The 22,483-nt window shown below is 43.0% G+C and overlaps 1 protein-coding gene across 1 annotated transcript; it reads right to left on the bottom strand.

Annotated features, from left to right (window-relative positions):
* Positions 1-206: 206 nt before the first annotated feature.
* Positions 207-20,908, bottom strand: LOC149308127 (uncharacterized). Its single transcript, XM_089536847.1, has 13 exons — positions 20,860-20,908; positions 19,350-19,888; positions 18,762-18,842; positions 18,683-18,694; positions 16,957-17,085; positions 15,109-15,767; positions 13,985-14,079; positions 13,429-13,764; positions 7,507-7,604; positions 2,227-2,342; positions 1,271-1,458; positions 804-891; positions 207-485 (listed from the first exon to the last, which is right to left on the bottom strand). Exons 1-13 carry the CDS (start codon positions 20,874-20,876, stop codon positions 207-209), a joined length of 2,637 nt encoding a protein of 878 aa, XP_089392973.1. The 5' UTR covers positions 20,877-20,908.
* Positions 20,909-22,483: the final 1,575 nt, after the last annotated feature.

Genomic DNA, 22,483 nt, shown 5'->3' with positions numbered 1-22,483 from the left:
ATGGTATTCCAGACTAACATAGCAATGGCTCTGAATTCTACCCCTGAAAAAGAGAAGGGGGGGGGGGCTATCTATAGTTTGCGTGTAACTCTTGTATAAGGCTGTACAGCAGATTGTTGCTTCATATGACCTTTTCATGACAACCACCATGTTGGAAACTCACAGGGATTGGCTAGTAGAAAAGGAGAGCTTTGCTAACACATTCCTTACTTGTTTGTATCCACACCCTGTTGTGTGTTAGAGCGGCTTCTGTCTCTTGAGCTTTCAAAACCTGTTGAAATAGAGGAGACATGGAGGGGAGACTTTGTGCTTTCTTTCTGGGTGCCATGCACCTGCTGGAGTGACTTTTCCAATTGCTCATGCAGCTGTTTCCACAGTTGTGAGGTTGTCTGCTGCACAAGCAAGAGGTCTTTCTGTTGCTTCAAGAGGAGTTTTCTCTCCTGGTGAGCAGCCCTGCAGATGTTTTGCAGGTGACGGATCTCTGCCTGCAAAGAAGCATAGGAAAGGAAGCCATGAGAAGATCTGGATCAGAGCTTGGATGGAACACATTACAATTGATGCACTTCCCTGTAACAAGTTGGGAAAGGAGGGTGAACAGTTTAGGGAGCTGGGTATGTTTCACTTGGAGGACAGAAGATTGAGAGGGGATATGGTAGTCATCTTGAAACATCAGATGGTGTGTCTCATAGAAGATGGAATAAGCTTGTGGTTTTTCACTGTTGTTGTTTTCTTTTGTTTTCTTCCACCATGGAAGAAAATGACATCCCTCCCAACTACTGTTCCGCTTCTCATCTTTCCATTACCTGTTCCTGTTTGAGTCTGGTGAGCAGAGCAGACTGCTTCTCAGCTGTGGCTGATGCTGCACTTGAATCCTGCAAACTGTCTTGACAACTGAAAATGGAAAAGGGACAGAAATCAGACCAATGGATAGTGGTCAGTCTTGAAGTGCAGGCAGTCATCATGACTGCAGCCAGGCCTCCAAGAAGAGCCCAAACAATGCAGGCAAGCTGTATCTATCTAAATGACAACTTGTCCTCAAGCAGCCCATCGCCTAATGCATGCTGCCCTTTTGCTCCCAAGGAACAAACACGCTCTGAACTCTGGGTGCGAGTCTTGTCCACTGCTGCTCCCAAGAAAAAAGAACTTTAGAAGGACCCAATCTATCCTCCTATTTGCAACAAGGGCAGGTGGCCAAGTAGATACATTTCATGAAGGAGGACATCTGATCCATCCTACTGTAGACCAACCGAACGTCCAAACCCTTCCTCACCTCTTCTCATGTTCCAACCAGGCTAGTTCTGCCCTGGCTTTCTCATGGAGGGCCTTTTCCCTCAACCTGAGGAGGGCGCTCTGGTGTCGGGCTCTCAGCTCTTCTTCCCGCAGGTGCTGCTCCACCATTGTCAAGCCAAAACGGCGAAAGGTGCTGGAGCAACCATAGAACTGGCTCATCTCGCTCCACTGAAAGTAGAATCATATAGGGACAGGTGAAAAGTTTCTTTCAGGTGGCTTTTTTCTAAATGAAAAATCATCAACAGGTAGATAGATTATTGCATGGTGTAACGGTTTGAGCATTGCATTTCGACTCTGGACATTAGGACTTGATTCCCAGTCATACTCTCTCAGCCTCAAGTCATACTCTCTTCTCAACAACCTTGCCAAGAAAACCTGTGAAAACCTTTTTAAAATAAGAGTTAAAGTACAGTACTAACATTGAGCCGTAGATAGGTCAATTCTGGGTTTTGGGGTCAAATTTTGACCAAAATTTCTAGATTTATACATGAATATATACAGTAGTCTTCAAAAAGTGCTCAGTTTCTGAAGAATTATATACACTGGGGGGAAAAATGGTTCAGTTATTCATTCTTGCCCATCATAACAAACAATACCTGCTGCAAGTCTTTCTTCTATATCACCATTGAAAGGCACAGGAGCTTTGTTCCTTATTTCAGTTGGCAACATCAGTCTTGTCATATATATAGGGTTGCCAGAGTGAAAACTGGAGAGACCTCCTGTACCTTTAGTAGCCGTGTAGAAGAGGGAATTTCAACTGGTTTTGCTTGTTACCTTGTTGAGTCTTTGGAAATTCCTTCTCCTACACAACAGTTCAAGGGTCAGGAACTGCCTCCAGTTTTCTGTCTGCCAACCCCATGCAAAAAAATAACATTAAAGTAATAAAAGGTAAAGGCCAGATCTGAAACATGGGAAGAGAGGAGGAATCGCCTGTACCTGGCTGGTGGAATCCACTGGCTCACTTTTGTCACCGGTCTCTTCATCTGCAGTGGATGTTTTATTGTGAGTCTGATCCTGATGTAAGATATTGACACAATGTCCCAGGTGAAGCCCTAGAGGAAAAAAGCATTTCATTGAGACGGCATCTTTTCTCGCTTACCTCCTGCCAAGGGTGTTTCCATAGGAAAACCTCCTGTACAAGTGAGTCCCAAAACAAACCTTGCTTAAGATTTGTTGCTGCCTGACGCCGCATCAATGGGCCCAAACAGACCAGCCAAAATAAAGCTGCTTCGGGTCACTTTGGAGGTATGATGTTTAAATGACACACACATCTTAAGAGGCCAGAAGCTGCACCAAAGCTGTGCTCCAATCCTTAGAACTGGAGCTTTTCTTTGGTGTGGCTTCTGACCTCTTAGGACACATGCATCATTTAAAGAGCATACCTCCAAAGTGACCCAAAGCAGCTTTATTTTGGCCTGTCTACAGAAGCTATCCAGACAAGCAACTGCAACCCACTTTAGTGCAAAGTTTGGATCGTCATTTTTTCAAAGGTATATTTTGTACAAAGTCCCCATACAAGCTTGTAAGATTTGAGTAAGGCTGTTGACAGACAGGAAGTCTGGTAGCCACCCTGCAGAAATAAATCAGTTTGACACCACTTTAACTGCCATGAATGACTCTATCCTACAGAATCTTCCGATTTGTGGTTTGGTAAGAGCCAGTGTGGCATAGTAGTTTGAGTCATAAGACAGTTAAAATGACTGACTATGACTGTAGATACCAAGATGTGAATCTGGTTCGGTCATGTAAACCCACTGGGGCAAGTCACACTCTCTCAGCTTCAGAGGATGGCAATGGCAATCCTTCTCTGAAGAAATCTGCCAAGAAAACCCTGTGATGGATTCTCCTTAAGGTTGAGATAAGTTAGAAATGACTTCAAGACAAACAACAACGGACATGGATATATGTTTACATCTCAAGGGTAACTATATATTATTGAATTTCTTGTTATTGCGTGCCTCCAAGTCATTTTGGATGACTCTAAAGGCGAACCTCCCATAAGGTTTCCTTGGCAAGTTTCCTCCAGGGCTTTGCTATTGCCATCCTTTGAGGCTGAGAGAATGCTACTTGCCCAGGGTCACCCAAAGGGGTTTTATGCTCAAGTGGGGAATCGAACCCCGATCTCCAGAGTTGTAGTCCAACGCTCAAACCACTATACCACCGTATCTCAATATTATCCATGCTATTGTATTTCCAATTTCCATGCATGGCTGTGAAAGCTAGACAACCTAATTCTGTGGTACTGTATTTTCATAAGATCTGACTCAAGCATCACACACACAGCATTGCGTCTCCCCGCCCTGAAGTGGATTGCATTGTTCAAATCACTTGTCTTCCAATTGCTCCCAAGTGCTGATCCATATAAAATGCTGCACCTGCATGGTTTATGTGAAATTCAACAAAATCCATCATTAAAGCAAGAGAAAGAGAGCCGTATTGCTCTTTCTCTTTTTATTCCTCAAGCTGTCTCAGGCAGGTCCGTGCTTTCTTTGGAGAGAAAGCGTCATTCATTTCTTTTTCGCCGGTGTCAGCAATTGTTCCAAAGACAGAGGCTGCAGCTTGAAATGAATAAGTGACAACAGATTTTTGCTCAGGGAAAAGGATGTAAATAGGGGGAAAACCAAGCAATCCTATACACATACTCCCATAGTAGAGAGAGACAGGCTATGATCCTGTATCGGGGCGTCTATAAATAGCAAACCTCCTCTGAACAAATCTTGCCAAGAAAACCCCATGATAGGTTTGCTTTAGGCTCGCCATAAGTCAGAAACGACTTGAAGGTACACAACACACATATCAGTTCATGAAGGGCATCAACAAACTGCTATGTGTCCAGAGAAGAGCGACCAAGACGTTCAAAGATCTGGAAAGCAAGCCTTATGAAGGACAACTGAGATGGCTAGGGATGGACAAGAGAAGACTGGGAGGTGACATAGCAATAGCTATTGCTATTGCTATTGTTAAGAAAAGGCTGGGAAGTGACATGATAGCTATTGGAAAGGTTGGCATGGAGAAAAGAATCATTAGAAAATTGTGATGCTAGAAAAGGTGGAAGCCAGTAGAAAGAGAGAAGACTTAGGAAAGAGGCTGTGACTTCACAAAGGAAGGAAATATCTGGGTTGTTCAATATCTGGGATCTCAGAAGAAGTAACTTTATGCATTGCTAATGGAATTCAAATTTTATCTCCTGGATCAACCAAAATGCACAAAATACATTATGCCAGCTTCCGTTTTGGAAAATTATGTTTGTTTGTGTGTTTAATACTGACCTGCCTTTATCTGTTAAACAGAACCCATTTGAAAGATGAATTGTCCACTTTTGGAAGCTTTCAAGTGAAGAAATTCTCCCTGTGTTTCTGTTCCACTTTTCTTCTGCCTTATGTTTTTGGCACTGGTTGTTTGAATGGAACACGCTTGATGCCAAACACACAGCACTCCTTTGTACGAGGGTCATTTTGATACCCTACGAAATGTAATGCAATAGCCATCTTCAAATATCTGAGAGGACCATCAGGTGGAAGATGTCTCAATCTTGTTTTCTGAAGCTCCAGATGGTAGGCCTTGAACCAATGTGTTCAAAAGACGAGAAAAGAGAATCTAGCTACACATTCGGAAGAAATTCTTAACTGTAATGGAACAGACTCTCCTGGAAGGTGGTTGACTTTCCTTCTGGTTAAGTAGATGTTGGATGCCCACCTCTCATTGGTACTTTAGCAGTGGTCAAAAAATACCCTTTAACTTAGAAAATTATTGTAAGATTTACTTTAGGTGGTATTTAACACCTGACAAATTGTGAAAGATCTATGGTAACGGTAGCAATAAATGCTGGAAAGGCTCTAAGGAAAAAGGATCGCTCTTTCACATGCGGACATGTGAAAAAGCGAGGACATTTTGGGCACAAATACATTACGAAATAAGGAAGTTATGAAAGGAAATTTGGAATTTAAACCAGAAGTATTTTTGTTAAATATGTTAGATGTGAACATTGGGGGGAAACTGGTAAAATTTTATTTTATATGTTATCAGCGGCAAGGATTGTTTATGCCCAGAAATGGAAATAAGATGTTCCAACAACTGACAAATGGTCATTGATGTTAATGGACTTATTGGAAATGGATAAACTGACAAGAAGCTTGAGAAATGAACAGTAAAATAAAAATACATAAAAGACTGAGAAAAAAATTCTTGAATATTTCTCCCAGAAATGATGAAATATAGCAACTATAGGAATAGATGTGGAATAAATTAGGTCTCTCTCTCATGAGGACATATTAATTTGTACGTTAAAGGCCATAGGAATAAGAGACGGGAAAGGCGAGAGATAAGTGTTTGTGTGTGTGCACAGGTATCCTTTACTATTCTTTCTCACTTTGCACTAACAGATGGACTAATAGTACCCTCTGGTGGCCAAAAATAACCATCTAAATAAAATAAAGGATTATAGAGATTGAGGGTTTTATCACACCAGCCTGCTCTCCCACCAGAATTGTGCCAGTTTTAGAATGGAAGCATACTGGTTTGGCATCATTTCGTATCACACTTTCTCCTACAATAGCACTTTGGTTATTCATGGTCCTGTGATCTGCACTGCCTTGGAGGAAAGGTGGGCAGGAGTGACCATGGCCATGGGCAACTGCCTCCTAAAGCCAGCCGTTGTGTGAATATGCACATAGCAATCAGATTCGGGATTGTGGCAAAAGGAAGGAAGAGGAGAGGAGCAGAATCATGCCCACTCACACCACTTGGCTGCTTAAGAAGTGGAACTGCAGCGGAAGGCACCTATCACACAAAGGCAGTAATGGAACAGCAGCGAGACTGAAAGTCTATTGATTGGTTTTGCCCATCAATGAAAAGGTGCTCTTTAGCAACAAATGCAATGCAAGGTAGCATCAGGACAAATGCAATGTCATGTGATAAGTCCCAGGCAACTTTTGTCCTGCTCAAATTCTGCTTTTTAGCCTCGTGGCATAAAGTCCTGAAAGGCAAAGAGCATTGAGCCATGGCGGTTAAAGCGATGTCAACCTTCATTGTTTCTGCAGTGCAGATGCAGCCCTGCTTCCTCTTCTCTCATTAGATATAGCCCCTGGAAGCATGTTTGGGAAGGCTTTTGAAAAAGGCAAAACTAGCCCTGCTTTGTTGGCTTGTTCTGAGGATGCACACAGAGTGTGTTGCAATTGCTGGCTTTCAGATAAGATTACCTGATCTGTTTTTTCCGGTTTCCTTTGAACCAAGTTCCATCTGCTGTCTGCTCAAGAGACACAAAGGCAATTCCTTTTCTCCGGCTTCTGTCTCCCGCTTAACCATTTCTTTCCTGTCTGCATTGGGGGCTGCAACTAGCTTTCCTAGCTTGGATCCATGCCCAGTGGGATGGAGGAGCCCTTCTGGGTTTTAGCCCAAACTTTAAAGGTAGTGTCGAACTCATTTAGAGATCTGAAGCGGAAGTCTTCAGCTGCCCCTGATTTTAAGGTTTATTTATTGCAACTGAGATTTTGTGTCACAGGGTGCATCTATGCTGTAGAAATAATGCAATTTGACCCTACTTTAACTGCCATGGCTCCATCCTATAGAATCTTGTGATTTGTAGTTTTGTGAGGCACCAAAACTCTTTGTCTGGGAAGGCTCCAGACCTTGTAAAACTACAAATTCCATAGGCTGGATCTTCAGCACTTAAAGTGGTATCAAACAGCATTATTTCTACAGTGTAGATGTGCCCATAGTCTATGTTTTAGAACTTTAGGAATTGGTAGTTGCATTGCAGAAATGCAACAGACCCCTTTTAATGAATACTGAAGATGCATATCCAGGCAAGTGGTGTGCACCAGGCTCCTCTGATGGACACTGGATGCTCCTGTCATGCTCAAGCACTTCCTAGCTGATGTCCTGATGCATTCCATGGGGACACCTTGATGTGCATCAATGCTCATTGCACATAGGGCTGGGTGTGCATCAAACACTCCACTGGCTACCATTGTACAGCAGACACCAGTATGTTATAATGGCACAGCAGCCATTACTGGAATAGGGATATTGCAAAACTGCTCCATTGAATTTTGCACACACATAATACCATTTACGAAGATGGCAGTCCTAAGCCTGCCAATATTTATACTCTGCTTTTCCCCTAATGACTTTAAGCACACAACTGTGCTCCTTCCTACTTTATCTGTACAATATCCATAGGACGTAAGTCAGGACTATTCCCAAGGTCCAGCTTACCAGGATGCTTCTTGGTGATGTCTTTTTCCACCTCCATGTTGTGATGCGGAGCCACTTGGATATCGTCCAGAGAACTGGTCGATAACCCAAGAGGGATCCTGAAATGAAGAAGAAGACATGTGAACTCATTATGCGATTCCCTCTGCAATGTAACTTTTTGTCAGACCCATCCCTTTCTTCTCACAAACTATCATCCTTCATTATCAACAACACAGCTATTTTTATTTGTTTCGGGGGAGGTTTATACCTGTGCTTGATCTTTGAAAAAGAAAGGATGACTTAAAGGTGCACAACAACAACAACAAACTGCAAATCTCAGTATTCCATAGGACAGCCTTGTGACAGTGGAATAATAGTGCTACCAATCTGTAGTGTGAAAGGGCCCCATAGGGTCGCCATAAGTCAGATCCGACTCAAAAACAACCTGACCTCACTGGTAGACTCGATTCTGGACCACGTGGAGGTCAGATTTGAGCTAAAAGCAGCTCATTTGGTACCAAGGAATCATCCTTTTCCTCATTTTTTGCAAAATGCCTAGAGCCAAGATTAGCTGAACAGATTAGCGAGGAAAGCGTGAAAACAGACACACAAAACTGGACCTTGATGGATCTAGCAGAAGCTGAAAGCAAAGAGATGAAACCGCAGCAGATGTTTCTCCGATCAAAAAAATAAAACATAAAAAATAAAGATGGAAAATGTTTTTATTGCATCAGCAATCTGCTTAGAGGAAATCTCATTACATCCCCTCCGCCACGTTAATAAGCTTTGCCTTGTTTTTTTCTTCCACGGAGTGACCCAGAAACAGCAAGACGCAGTAGGTGAGTGTCATCTATCGAGAGGGATTTCAGATGTTGTGGCCCTTTTGGAGGTCTGGGGAGAGAGAAGGGATTGCCATCCTGCCCTTATGGACAAAATCGGTGATAAGGAGGGCAAAAATCAGAACTCCAGTATCATTTCTCTGTTTGCCTTGGTTCAGCCAGTGTTTGTGGAATCATCTTGTGGGACTACATCTCCCAGAATCCCCCAATCTCTCCCCATAACTTTTCACTCCCTTCATTTCATGCTTTCAGCTCCCTGTAACTGAACTCTTTAACTTCTTATTCTTGCATCTCTATTCCTAAGGGTAATTTATACATTTATATGGGGAGCCGGCATGGTGGAGTGGTTTGAGCATCGGACTATGGCTCTGGAGACCAGGGTTCGAATCCCAGCTCGGTTATGTACATCCACTGGGTGACCTTGGGCAAGACACACTTTCTCAACCTCAGAAGATGGCAACGGCAAACCCACTCTGTAGAAACTTCCCAAGAAAACCCCGATGATAGATTCTTCTTAGCTGAAACTTTGTAAACCGCTTAGCGAGTGCTTAAGTGCACTGATAAGTGGTATGGAAATATACTTGCTACTTGCTATTCTTAGGGATGCAGTATGTTGGAAATGACTTGAAGGTACACAGGAACAACGGTGTAAGTTTGCACATATTTAGCTATATATAGCAGAGGTGCTAACTTTGTTAGCGACATGCAAAGATGCAACAGGACACCAGCAAGAGTGTCCGAATGCACATGGGTTCCAGTTGTGTATCCCATTGTTCAACAGTCCCATCATACATCAGTCCCATTGTGCATTTGGTCCCATTGTACATTGCTTTTCTGTATTGGTACAGTAAGGAGAACGCCATTCTAGCCTCCCTAGGCAGAAAATTCAACAGTCTAAGGGTAACCACCAAAAAGGTGTTTCCACCAAACTGTACCTTTGAAGGTGGTGCAACTGAGACACTCTCCTGTGGGTCTCAGGGTCTGGGCAGCTTCATAGGGGGAGATACAGACTGTCAGATAGACTTAGGTGCCACCATCCAGCCCACCCAAGGTGAAATGAAGGGATATTGGACCCAAGAAAAACTCCAGCTTGGTTGATGGAAACAAAGAAGATCCTGCTTTCTGAGTAATTACATCGATCGGGTCAAAGCCCAAAAGCCACTCACCCCAATCTATCCATCTTATTTCAGCCTTTGTCCCCAAGTCTTGTCAATTACATCTGAAGATCTATTCCACCCCATCTGGACAGGCAGGGATTTTTGTGTCTGAAATGTCCATAGGGTTGTTTGTGTTGAAATCCCCAAGCAGGAAGGAGAAGAAAAGGAGACCGAGAAATGTGTGTTTCAATGAAGTCAAATGTGCATGGGAAGGTCAGAAAGAAAGGAAACAATGCTCCCAAAAATATGGAAACAAATTTCCAGCTTTCAAATTTCTTTCAAGCCTGGTTTGCTGGTTTCCATATTCCCAGAACTTGGGTTGTTTTCCTTTTCTAAAATATAAAGCGGCTTCTTCCCCTTGATCATTATATGCAATGGGATGTTGTGGCACCTTTGAGACTATCTGAAAGGTAAAATTTGGCAGCGTGATCTTTCATAGACTTGTGCCTACTTCCTCAAATGCGTTTGGATCATTATATTTTCTCCTGACTCATTCTTACATTTCCAAAGAAGACTGTTGCTTTCTCTGTTGCATTACTCTCCCATGGCATTTTGGTGCTTAAAAAAGAAATACCTTAGGACTGAGAACAGAATAGCACAAAACCTGAAATGTTCCTGTCAAGATGCCCCTATAAAGTAAGTTGGGAAATATCTTCCCATTAGTAATATTATGTTACTTTTTTTGTGGGTTTTTCAGACTATGTGGCCATGTTCTAGAAGAATTATTCCTGACGTTTCACCTGCATCTGCGGCTGGCATCTTCAGAGAATGGTGGCATGGAGGTGCCAACCACAGATGCAGGCAAAATATTCTTCTAGAACACAGCCACACAGTCTGAAAAACCCACCAAAAACTATGGATGCCAGTCGCAAAAGCCTTCGACTTCACAATATTACGTTACTTTGAAGCTATGTCTAGAAGGTTATGCCCTGCTTCCAGAAAAAGTTGCAAAAACCTTTTTAGAGCATTTCAATGTGGCAAAATTCAATGTGTGCACATTGAATTTGGAGTCCGGAGGTTAAGCAAAATGAAAACTGTACATTGTTAAGACTTCTACTATGTCTTGAACAGATAATAGTCCAGGTTAACTCAAGAAAAGTACATCCCAGGCCAAAATTCAGACCTTCACTCCCAAATTACAACTTTCAGCAATGCTATTCTTGGAGTTCCAGGTTCAAATCCCACCAAAGTCACTAGTCAGCTTTAAACAAGCATCTCTCTCTGTCTCAGTCACCAATCTGTAATCTGTAATGTACAGCTCTATAGTAATTTTTGCAGCTCTATAGTGTAATGTACAGCTCTATAGTGAAATAAAGTGAGATGTTTAAGCCACTTGGGACATCTGAAATGCATTGTATAAAAACAGTAACCGATGGCACCACCATTGTGCTTATTCATTTGTTTAATTAAAATAGGAGCACACACCAGTTATTGTTGCATGAGTTCCAGTTTTCCTCTTTGCAAAGGAGTGAAGGGACATGAGTGAAAACAACCGACGTAAATAAATCTACGGGATCCAATTGATTAAATCTCTTGTTAAACCATAGCAGAAACAGGATCAGCAGGGGTTTAAGTAGGTGCTCCGAAAGATAATCAATTCATTCTAGTTCTGTCATGGCCATATGCTTAACCAGCATCTCAGCAGGGGAGATAATGCAAAATGGGAGTTGCTGTGTAGCTCACAAACGTATTTTCAGAGTGGGCCACTTTCATAGAATCATAGGGTTAGAAGGGACAAATGAGGATCATCTAATTCAACCCGCTGCCATGCATGAATACACAACTAAAGCATGCCTCAAAGATGGCCACCCAACCTCTGTTTAAAGACCTCCAAAGACGGAGAATCCACCAACTTCTGAGGCAATCTATTCCACCACTGGACAGCTTTTCCAGTAAAGAAGTTCTTCCTAATGTTTACGTGGGATCGCTTATGATTTCAATCCTTTCGTTCATGTTCTAGACTATAACCCTAAAGATTTTTGGCTCTGAAGAAAACCCACAAATCCTCATGCACAAAATATCTACCTATATCTACACTGATGCTAAAATGTCATATACCATATCTATGCGGTTATAAGTTGACCTCATGTATAAGTCAAGGGCAAATTTTGATATGACGCGTGGATAAGTTGAGGATAAAACTTAGGGGCATGCAACAAAGGATGTAAAGGATGAGGTTTACTCTCTTCATACAGAAGTATCTTATTCAGATCCTTCTAAGCCCATTTCCTCTTGGCACTCTTTTGAGGGGAAGCCACCACTGCTATTTTCCCACCCAAGCATTCATAAAGGCCAGAATCAGCATCATGATGGAAAGGGTAAAGGGATCTGATCCTTTTGGGTGCTCCTAGGATGAACCTATCTGTTGCCACTCTACTTAGAGAAGAAGAGTTAAAATAGCTCTATGGTGATTTTTGCAAGGTTTACTACTTACATTGACCTGTGGATAAGTCGACACAGGTTTTGGGGGCCAATTTTTCGACAAAAATTTCTAGACTTATACATGAGTATATACAATAATATATATCCAGATGTTATACATGTGTTTGGGGGGGATCTTGCAGGAGATTTTTCTGCAGGGTTGAGTAGTCAGGAGAAAACCAGTAACAGACAAGAAGTGGTATTCTCCGTGGATTAATACTACCATCTTGTGGGCAATTCCTGAACGGCACTTTTTATATGAGAACCAGCATAGAGTAGTGTACAGCTCTGGAGACCAAGGTTCGAATCCCTGCTCAGCAATGGAAACCCATTGAGTCATCGTGGGCAAGTTGCATTTTTTCAGCCTCAGACAAAGACAAAGGCAAACCACCTCCACCTCAAAAAATCTTATCAAGAAAACTTTGTGATAAGTTTGCCTTAGGGTCACCATAAGTCGGAAATTACTTGAAGGCACACAACAACACCAACCTGTTATATGGAATCATATTGTACACACAAAGGCTGCAGTCAAACATCCACTCAGTGTAGCACAACTATCCTCAAGCAAAGATATGCTATGTTGGCACTCCACAATCTTCATGCAGGGTAGCAACATTGTGCAACATACGTCAAGACTGGATGCGGTTGTACTTTGCAGAGAAACAAAAGACTGTATCCAGGTGAACTGGAACTCAAGATGGTTTTACACCCAGCACCCAGTTCTTCAATTCCTCCCCAGCCTTACCTTCCTGAATATAATGGAAAGCTTGGCATGGAAAGCTTGGCTCTTGGATCTTCTGGTGAGGTATTTCTTTCCTTCTGGGATCCCTCCTTTACAGCACAACCTTGGAAAGAAAGAGAAGTATGAAGTATCACACTGGTTCCCAAAGTGTGGTCCTCAAAATGTTTTGTACTTTAGCTCCCAGAATTTCTGACCAAGCCGGCTGGGATTTATGGGAACTGTAACCAAAATACCTGGAAGACCAAGGTTTGAGATCACTGAAATAACATAATTCGGCCATGAAACCCCTGGTGACTTTGGGCAAGTCAAATGCTCCCAGCCTCAGGGGAAGGCAATGGCAAACCTCCTCTGAACAAATCTTGCCAAGAAAACCCCATGATAGGGTTGCCTTAGGATTAGGAATGACATGAAGGCACAAAAACAACAACAATAAGCCCCCTACACCGCCCCAAAAATCACAAGATAAACAGGGGAAGACAATAACAGAAGATGGCTTGGCTGTGGATCCTTCATACCTTTTGTATCAACTGTGCTTTGGTGTTCCTCAAGCGAAGATGGCCATCTAAATATGTCATGGTCAGTGTTTGGGGTCGACAAGAAAGGCCGAAGCCTTTCCTTGGCAATCTGGAGTTCTGAGCCACCTTCAAGGAAGATTCTCTCTCTGCTTTTCTGAATTTGTGCTGGCAGATCTAGTGAACGTCTTGGATCCCATTGTGCACTTTGGTTTACTGTAAGACCAAAAGCTTTCTGAGGTATCTCAGAAAGAGCTGGAGTTTCAGATGACCATCTTTGGTCCTTCAAGTCCATTGGCCTGATTTTGATCTGAAGCTTTTCCATTTCTCTCTCCAGACGTTGGCTGAGGTCCCTCGCTAGCAAGTGAATGGCCCTTACTCTGTCTCCCTTGTTTCGATATGGTGAAAGGCCTGAGGCTTCCAACATTGCAGGAGCTTCAAGGCCCAAACCTAACCTTTTTGACAGAAATGGGTTCCCTGAGTACCGAGGAGTAAGAAAGGAATGGTTGTCCAAATCTTTCAGTTTCAGAGGGCTGGTGAAGGCACTTCCATTTTCAAGAGAATCCACCTTCATATCCTCCATCTTGTCCATCTTGGCATGCAAGTCCCTAATGAAAATGCAAAGAAAGGCAACCGATGAGAGCAGCAATTTACTAGTTACAGACAAATGGCTTTTCACGTGTCCTTCTTTCAAACCAGGCGTCACTCATCCTATACCTGAGCGTTTCATTTTTCCTGCCTAGATGTAGTATCTTCCATTTACAATATTTACTTCCTTCTCTCAAATGACACACCTTCACAATTGGGAATTACCAGCCGATTGTGTACCTGTGCAATTTCCCCTTGTCCCTTAGCAGAGCGCATGAGACTCGGTGGACTCGCTCCATGACTTCGGATTCTGGGCGCTTGTCGCTTGCATCTTTCTGAAATGTAAAGCCATGCCTGAAAAAGATAGAATTTCTACAAAGGGAAGGGGTGAGTCTTTGTCCCAATCTCTTGGACAGTTTGAACAATCATAAATACATGATTAATCTCCCTTCTTCAAAATGCTTGGGACCAGAGGTCTTTTGGATTTGAGTGTTTTTGCATATACATAGTAAGATATCTTGGATTATGAGATCCAAATTTAAACACAAAATTCATTTATGTTTCCTATACACCTTATACTCATTACCTGAGAGGCCTCAAACTATACAATGTAATAAATACACAATTTATATTTTAAATATACTGTACAGTATATGCAAGGATCTCACTTTGCAACTCCTCGCCCTTGCCCTGTGGACTCGAAACTCAGAGTCACACCCTGACATCTGGAAACCCTCGTTCTTATGTTAGGAGAGAAAATTAAATCATTTTCCTGATCCATCGCAAGACTTCAGCTAAAATTCAGCCACTTTTCTCATTGGATTCTGCATGTGGAATTGAAGTGGCAAAGGTACTCGCTTTCCACTCCAGAAGCAAAATGTGTTAGAATAACAGCCCTGGTAGAAACTCAGGAGAGCCAGTGTGGCATACTGGTTTGAGCACTGGACTATGACTCCAGAGACCAGGGCTTGGCCATGGAAACCCACAGGGTGACCTTGAGCAAGTCGCACTCTCTCAGCCTCAGGGAAAGGCAATGGCAAACTTCCTCTGCACAAATCTTGCCAAGAAAAACCCATGATAGGTTTACCTTAGGGTCGCCATAAGTCAGAAACAACTTGAGGACACAACAACAACAACAACCAACTCAGGCTGTGAAAAACAAGAGTAACCAGAAATTCCCCACAACTAATCCAGAGGATACTAATCCTCTGATATTATCATTTGCTGATAGCTCATAAAAATGCTGCTACTGTTGTTATTGTTGTTGCTGTTCTTGTTGTGTGCCTTCAAGTCATTTCCGACTTATGGCAACCCAAAGGCTTACCGCACTGGGTGATGCCAACCCTAGTGATGCCACTGCTTACCAATCCATGAATATCCTTGGCATACAGTGCAGAAGCTGCTCCAATCCTCTGGGCCTCCACCCCATTCTTTCCTCTTCGTAACGCTTCTTTCTGCTTCCTATACACTTCTTGAAGCCTTTCTTTTCGCGCCTCCTGAGCTTGTTCCAAAGATCTTTTCTCTTCCCGGGACTTTCTCTTCCTTTCGGCTATTTTTCTATGCATAAATTCACGGACCTCTTCAGGGCTACAGGAGCTACTTCTCCATCCTTCTGGTCTTTTGCAAGTCTCAGTGGCTATCTTTTCCTTCCTAGAGGAGTCACTTCTCTGAGAAGAGCGGCTCGTTCTTCCTTTGCGATCTGTTGAGGATCCTCTATTATCCTCCAGTCGGTCAAAGGAAGAATCTTTGGTAGAACACCACTTGGGACTGGCATTTTCTTTACTTCCGCTCCATCTTGGTTGCTTTCTCTTCTCCTTCTCTAGATCTGGATCTTTCTGGAGCCTCATGCTCTGGTTTCTTCTCCCACAAGGGCTCTCCTGTTTTTGGAGCACCTGGTTTAATCCTACAGCTTCCCTTTCCTCTTCATCTTTGCCCATCTCGCTCTGCATGGCTTGAAAGCTTTCTCCAGGACTTTGTTCCACTTGGGATGTTGCTAACAAATCTCTGGGGAAAGAAGAAATTTCTGGGGAAAGAAGTTGAGAAAACAAACTGCAGTTTTGCAGACTCACAATGTCCCTCAACAGCAGGGATGGGCAACTCACTGAGATCTGTGTATCATGCACATGTCACTGGACCACAGAAGGCCACACTGCACTACACACACTCCACAAAAATTGAGACATGTTTTAAAAATTGACTCAAAATGAGCCCCTGTACTTTCCAGGCCATGTGCATGTTTTGGCCGGGGAGAATATGGTCATATTTTGGGTAAGCTGGGCTGGTTTTTACTTCCAATTCCAAAACAACACAGGGCTGTAGGAAGGTGTCAATGCTGGCCCCTTTTTGTTATCCTTTTGATGGCAGGTTAAGACCCTCCATTTACAGCAAGTCTTTGGGAATTGATTTTTAACAAGGGAAGAGGATTTTGTTTGGTGCTGCACAGGAATCCTCCACTTTTGGACAACTTGCTTTCAAAAAATCCACTCTTTTGACCATTTTAAAATATACCCAGAACCTGTATATTTGATCCATGCCCCACTCTTTTGAATTAATGGTTTCAATTATCAGTGATATTTTCAAGGCTTTTAATCCAAGTTTCAAGCTGAGTCTCAAGTTCTTGTAAGATACTTTTAAACCAAGTCTCAAGTTGAGACTCAGGAAGGTTTGGCCCTTTCCTTTGGCATCCCCCATTTATTCAACAGGTTGGGGACAAGCGATGATAATAATGGCATATAATAGTTCTGCATTTTGACAATTTCTGCTTTTTTGACAGTTCTGTGGCCCCTAATCTGTCAAATAAGCAGAACGCTTGTACTGTTTTAAATCTTTGTCTCAAAGTGAGATTTTAAATGGCTCCAATTTTTGTTGTATACTGTTTTAATCTCAGTTTTGCAAGTTTTTAACTATATTTGCTTTTATTTGCAATTTTCTGCCTTTTCTGTAAACCTACTTGAGTCCCAGTCTGAGAAAAAGGCAGGGTATAAATAAAGGCATGGATGGATGGAAGCCACCAGCCATGCCATGGTAAAGCTAGCATTTCCCTTTGCAAACCTTGGTGGCAGAGCAAGCTTGTTTTAGTGGCATGTGAATGTTTCAGATTTTTGAATGACGTGCAATGATTGTCCATTTAGTGTGCCAAATGATATTTAAAACTCTGTGGCAAAGAAACTGGTGTAAGCAGAGATAAGTAAGGTTCTGTAAAAGTATAGTACCTGTTGCAAGCTTAGCTGCATCCCATTCTGATCCACTCCTCAGTTTTGGATGTTTAAGGGGTGGGCCAAGAATTTTCCTGGCCAGTCTCTGACCTTCCCTCCAGGCAGAAACACCAGACAGTTGAACTGCTAGAATCAAAACACAATGGGAAAGGGATTATTAACAACAGACATTCAGGGTGGCTTCAGTTGTGAGGTCTTTCTTCCTTAATTTTTGAGGTATTTTCAGTTTGGGCCACATCATCCAGAATCCATGAGTAGCCATTATAGTTTGAGGATCCTGGGAGCTTTCCTCCCAAAAACCTAACTCTGGTATTCCTACCCACTGCAAAATTTCCTACAAGTTGCCCTACTATCCTTTCTTTTATCAGTGGTCCACCCTCATTGCAGAAACCTGGAAAAGGCAGAAGATACTTCTCCGTATTCCTGGTTACTGCAACTCCACAGCATGCAAAGTAACTGGGTTGCAAAACAAACATCTCACCCTCTTGTCAAGCAGTGTGTGTCTGCATTGTAGGGGATCGAAGGCATTCCCGCAATCATGCAAAGAAGGAGTTTCAAGCTGGAAAAGCTGCAACTTCAGTGCCTGGAGCTCACGGCCTTGTCTTTCCCTCTCCCCATGAATAGATGAATATTTTATAACCCGCCTGACTTGATTTTTTGTTAACTACTGCAAATCTCTAATTCATCAAACCCTCAAAGTCCTTTGGTTCTGACCTCTGACCTCTCATTCATCTCCTCTTGGCCTCATTTTGGCTCCAGCGTTGACAGGACCTTTTGGGGGCCAGTGGCAGACATTTCCTGTGACACTGGCAGTTACAATGATGAATGTTTCATAGGGCAATGGAAAGGAGGAGGGAGAACGTTGCCATTATGCCTTGGTCTCCAAAGAAGAAGTTGGAGCCATTTGTCAAATCGTTCATTAAAACAAAGCAGACTGGGATGGGGTGGATGGCTGGGTAGAAGGGAATTATTTTATATTTCATGCATTTTAATTAGGCTTGGAATAACTCTTAATTTCAAGTTATAGGGAACATATAATTCCTTTAGTCAGGCAATGCTGCATTTGCTCGCTCTATTTGTTCAACTTGTATGCAGAAAATATCATACGAAGAGCAGGCTTAGACTCAGAGAAAGGAGTAAAGATAGGAGGAAGGCATATCGGCAATATATGGAGTTTATCACATAGATTGTGATCATCAGTTTATCCTATGAATATCCCAGAAAAATCACGTACTTATGCAAAACCTTTTCACTCATGTTGCCCAAAACCCGCCATTAAAGAGTCACAAAGAAGCATTAACACACCTCTTTTTGCTTTCGGGATTTCGGCAACAATGCATTTCCAATATCACTTTATTTGCGCAATTGCGTGTGATAATCATTTGCGCAATTGCTCGCCATTGTCGCTTTATTTGCAGGATGCTTTAAATGCACTTTAATCTCCCTTTAATGCCGAAATTAGCCCCAGTGTGATAAACTCCTAAAACACGCAGATGACACTGTACTAGTTGTAGAAAACATCACAGGCTTGGAACCATTATTAAGGAAGGGCAAGGATAAACATGCAAAAACAGGCTTAGATTAGGGTTTTTAGCTTTTATTTTGTAATGGCCTACATTTTCTTCATATTTTAATGCCTTCATTTGTGGTGCCTTCTCCTCCTTTGCAGTTATGACATCTGGGCAGCCTGTTTTTCATTCAACGTTTGCTTCCAAAAGATGGCTCCAAAATAAGTCTGTGAATGGATGAATGGATGAATGGATGATGGATCATGTTTCCCCATTATCACCCCATGACCATACCTTTGCCTTTCTGCACCTTCTCAAGAGGAGGAGATGTGTTGGAGCACGACCGCTTCTTCTTGCTAGCCCTTCTTCCAGTGTCTTCACCATTAAGGGAAAAAACACACACACAAAAGACATTCATGTCATGTTTCGGCAATACACCAGGCCTCATGAAGGTTTTGGAGGCCATGTTCATTACAGGTATAATGACTACAGTTATCTTCTCACCTCTGGAGGGCAAAAAAGATGCTTTGACAGATTAAAGCAGCCACCAGAAAAATGGGAATCTGCACACTTCAGGAATCCCCTTTCCCCCCAAAAAATAGTTTTTTTGTAATTTTAGAAAGTGCTTTTACATGAAGGGTTGGAGGAACACAGAACATTTGTTCTCTGTGAATAAGGCAACAAAAATGCTAAGTTATCTAAGAATCTTAGAATTTGTAGTTTGGTGAGGTACCAGAGCTCTTTGACAGACAAGGCTAAATACCTCACCAAAGTGCAAATCCCAAGATCCCACAGGATGGAGCCATGACGGTTAAAGTGGTGTCAAATTGCTTTATTCTGCAATGTGCAAGCCAATAAGTCCTGGCCACCTACCAGACTGACCTTTCTCAATCGGAGCTGGAGAGACAAATGCAACCTTGCGAACCTTCCTCTTGAGGGGCTGCTTGCATAGACTTTCCTCCCTGGAGCAACCAACCAACCTCTTCTCTCTCAGGGGTCCAGAGAGGCACCGTTGCTTCTGCTGACGGATCCTCTCTTTCAGCTTCTGCAACTTCTTATCATAAGGAGAGTTTTCCTTGAGATTCTCTAACTTCAAAGCCCGTTGGCAACTCCAGGACAGAGGAGAAGGCGATGACCCAAGACAGGGAGATAAAGTCAGGTCAGGAGACTTCTTATCGTGGGTGTCCTGGGCTTCACAGCCCTTCATGGAAGAGGCAGCAGGTTCTGTGACACCTTTCCGGCTGAGATGTATGGGACTTGGAAAAGGCGGCTCAGAAAATGGAGGAGGTGAGCGCTGGTGAAGGCCTGATGGAGAGGCAGATCTCCTGTTCATCTGAGAATACATCTTCTCAATAGGAAGGGTCCTTCTTTGGAGCCATGCTTCTCCACCATCCCAGGTCTCAAATAAATCTTCCATCAGCCTATGTGGGATTGGAGGAAATATTTAGGATTTAGAAAGTTACTTTTTAAAGCATCTCCCTCCATTGTTATTTCTTGCAACAATTCCAGGGCCCTGATCTACCCTGTTTCCCAGCCAACAAAGGTTTGAGGGGCTCTAAAAAAGAAATGGAATGACAGGTGCACCAAAATTAAAAGAAGATATTAAGGCGAATGCAGTAGTTAATCCAAGACAAAGGCAAAGTTAATTCATATCCCATTTAACCTTCTGACATACCGCTTTTTCAGCTGCTTTAAAATGTCCCCATTTCCTTCCCTCTTCTGGCTTTATCCTCTGCTTACATCCACTGCTGCAAATTGGCATTCACACTTACATTTTTGTCTCTAGGAGATCTGCATCTCCACAATGATGCAATCCCAGATCGGTGTTCCCACTCCGTTTTACATTACTGAATTTCTCTGTGGCATTTAAACCCTGTCGCCATTCACACTGGTCACCGTTCCAGTTTAAAATGGAGGCGCCTCATTTTTGAAAACAATGCAGTGTGATCCAAATTGATTAGGTAGCATACCCACACTACCAAAGATGTGGATTGCTGCAGTTCGTGAAAAAAGATGTGGGGGGGGGGGGGAACAGTATCAAATATACTGGGCTAAGTGGGTTTTTCAGTAGCCCTGCTGCAAACTGCACCAAGTGCAGTTGTGTCAAATGTGAACACCACGAAAATAACCAGGTTTCACACTGGGTTATATTCATAGTGTGAGTTCAAAATGCAAAAGTAGTTTGTGCTCTATTAACTCAGAGGGGTGTGTGGGATCTGGCGTATTCCAGTTGGGTCAGGGAAAAGCAAACTGCTGCACCCTCGCCTAGCTTGTTTTTTTCCCCCTTCCTCGTTAATAACTTTTGCCATCTTGCCCATGCTCTGACATTGCTTGCCCACATGTGTCCTGGTTTATATCTGTGAACTACAGAAGGATATGTACCACCACTCACCAAAACTTTCTTCTCATGTCCGCGTATTCCTCACTCCTTGTGCCCTTGTTTGGGCACCGTTCCTTGTGACGATTCGATCAATTCCCATCCCTTTGCAACTTTTCAAGAAGGGACATATGGTGCATTTCAGAGTCTTTTGACTGCCTCTGATTAATGTTTTTGCTCACAGCCCTTGTGTGTGCAAACACTTGGCATGCCTGGGCTTGCCAGAAGCTGGTATTTTCTACAGTTGGAAAAGAAGAGGAGGAAACTTGGCAGGCACAGCTAAGCTTGCCTGAAGTGTATTTCTCTCTCTCTTCTGTCCATGGATTACCCAGGGAGTGGATGCAGATTGGATGGGTTTTATAATAGGGGCAGGCAACCTCAGGCCCTAGGGCCAAACCTGGCTCTTATGGTCTTCTAATCTGGGCCTCTAGGGTTCCCTAGATGGCTACCCCTCTTTCCCCATTATGAGTGATCTTCCCAATTAATTATCATCATGTTTTCCCACACTCACTTACACACATTTCTTGGAAGACACATCTCTTGGAAGTTGTACAGACCTCTGGGGCAGGGAACATCTAGCCATGGGGAGCAATATGCCCAAGGAGGCTTCCCAGGGGACCATGCCCCTTTCTCCATGGCATCGTATGTCTGAGAGCCTTGTTCTGACCTCAAAGTGACTGGCAGCACCACTAGGCATGCCAGACGGGAGACCAAGATGCATTTCAAACAACCACCCAGCACTGGAACTGCAATTCCCAATCAATCTTCAAGGGAAACCCCAAGTGCAACCCAATGAAGAAGTCCATCCTGGAAGTTACTAGATCATGGGTGGGGATTATAGGTGTGTTAGTCTACCACGTCTGGAGGACGGCAGGTTGGTTTATGCTGCCCTTAATAGATGACCGCAATGGTGAAGAGCCACTTTCAGCAAAGGGCTGGATCCAGTTTCACAGAAAGTCATGGAGGCTCCATTCAAGTGATAGGTGTGACCAAAGGCTAATGAAAATGTGACCAAAACCCACCACTGTAATTTAACATAAAGCTCATATTCCAGGTAAGTAAGCCTTGGCAAAGTGTAGCCCATGAGCCACTTACAGCCCTAAAGACCATTTCAGAAAGGTTGGAGAGGACCATGCTGGACAGCCAGTGCTTTGAGTATTGGACTATAGTTCTTTGGGTATCAGACTATGACTCAGGAGACCCAAGTTCAAATCATGGTTCAGCCATGGAAACTCCCTAGATGACCTTAGGCAAGTCACTCCCTCTTAGCATGCCCAGAGAAAAGAGTCCCTAACTCAGGGAATGGGGTCCATTCCTGAACCTCTCTCAAAGTCAAGAAGTGCGTTCTAATGTTCAATATAAATCCGTCTTCTATACCTTCAAACCAATAGACCTGGCCCTACCCTCTTGGGCAGCAGAAAACAAACCTGTCTGCTGCTTTCTGTCACAGCCCTGGAAGTATTTAAAGAGCGCAATTATATACTTCTCTGCATCTTTATTTCAAAAACCATTTGCACATTTCTGTGCAGAAAAGGCTGGTCCCTGCCGAGAAAATGCCGTATTGTGCTCAAATGTCAGTTTTGCACAGAATAAGTCCCAAATGGCAGTCTTGGAAAACTGCAGAACCTTTTTAGTAATG

This window comes from Sceloporus occidentalis, unplaced genomic scaffold (genome assembly GCF_023333645.1).
Source record: "Sceloporus occidentalis isolate IW3139 unplaced genomic scaffold, rSceOcc1.0.p SCAF_8, whole genome shotgun sequence".
Taxonomy (NCBI): Eukaryota; Metazoa; Chordata; class Lepidosauria; order Squamata; family Phrynosomatidae; genus Sceloporus; species Sceloporus occidentalis.
Note: the sequence above shows the minus strand (reverse complement) of the source record. Positions and strands in the feature narration are given on the sequence as shown.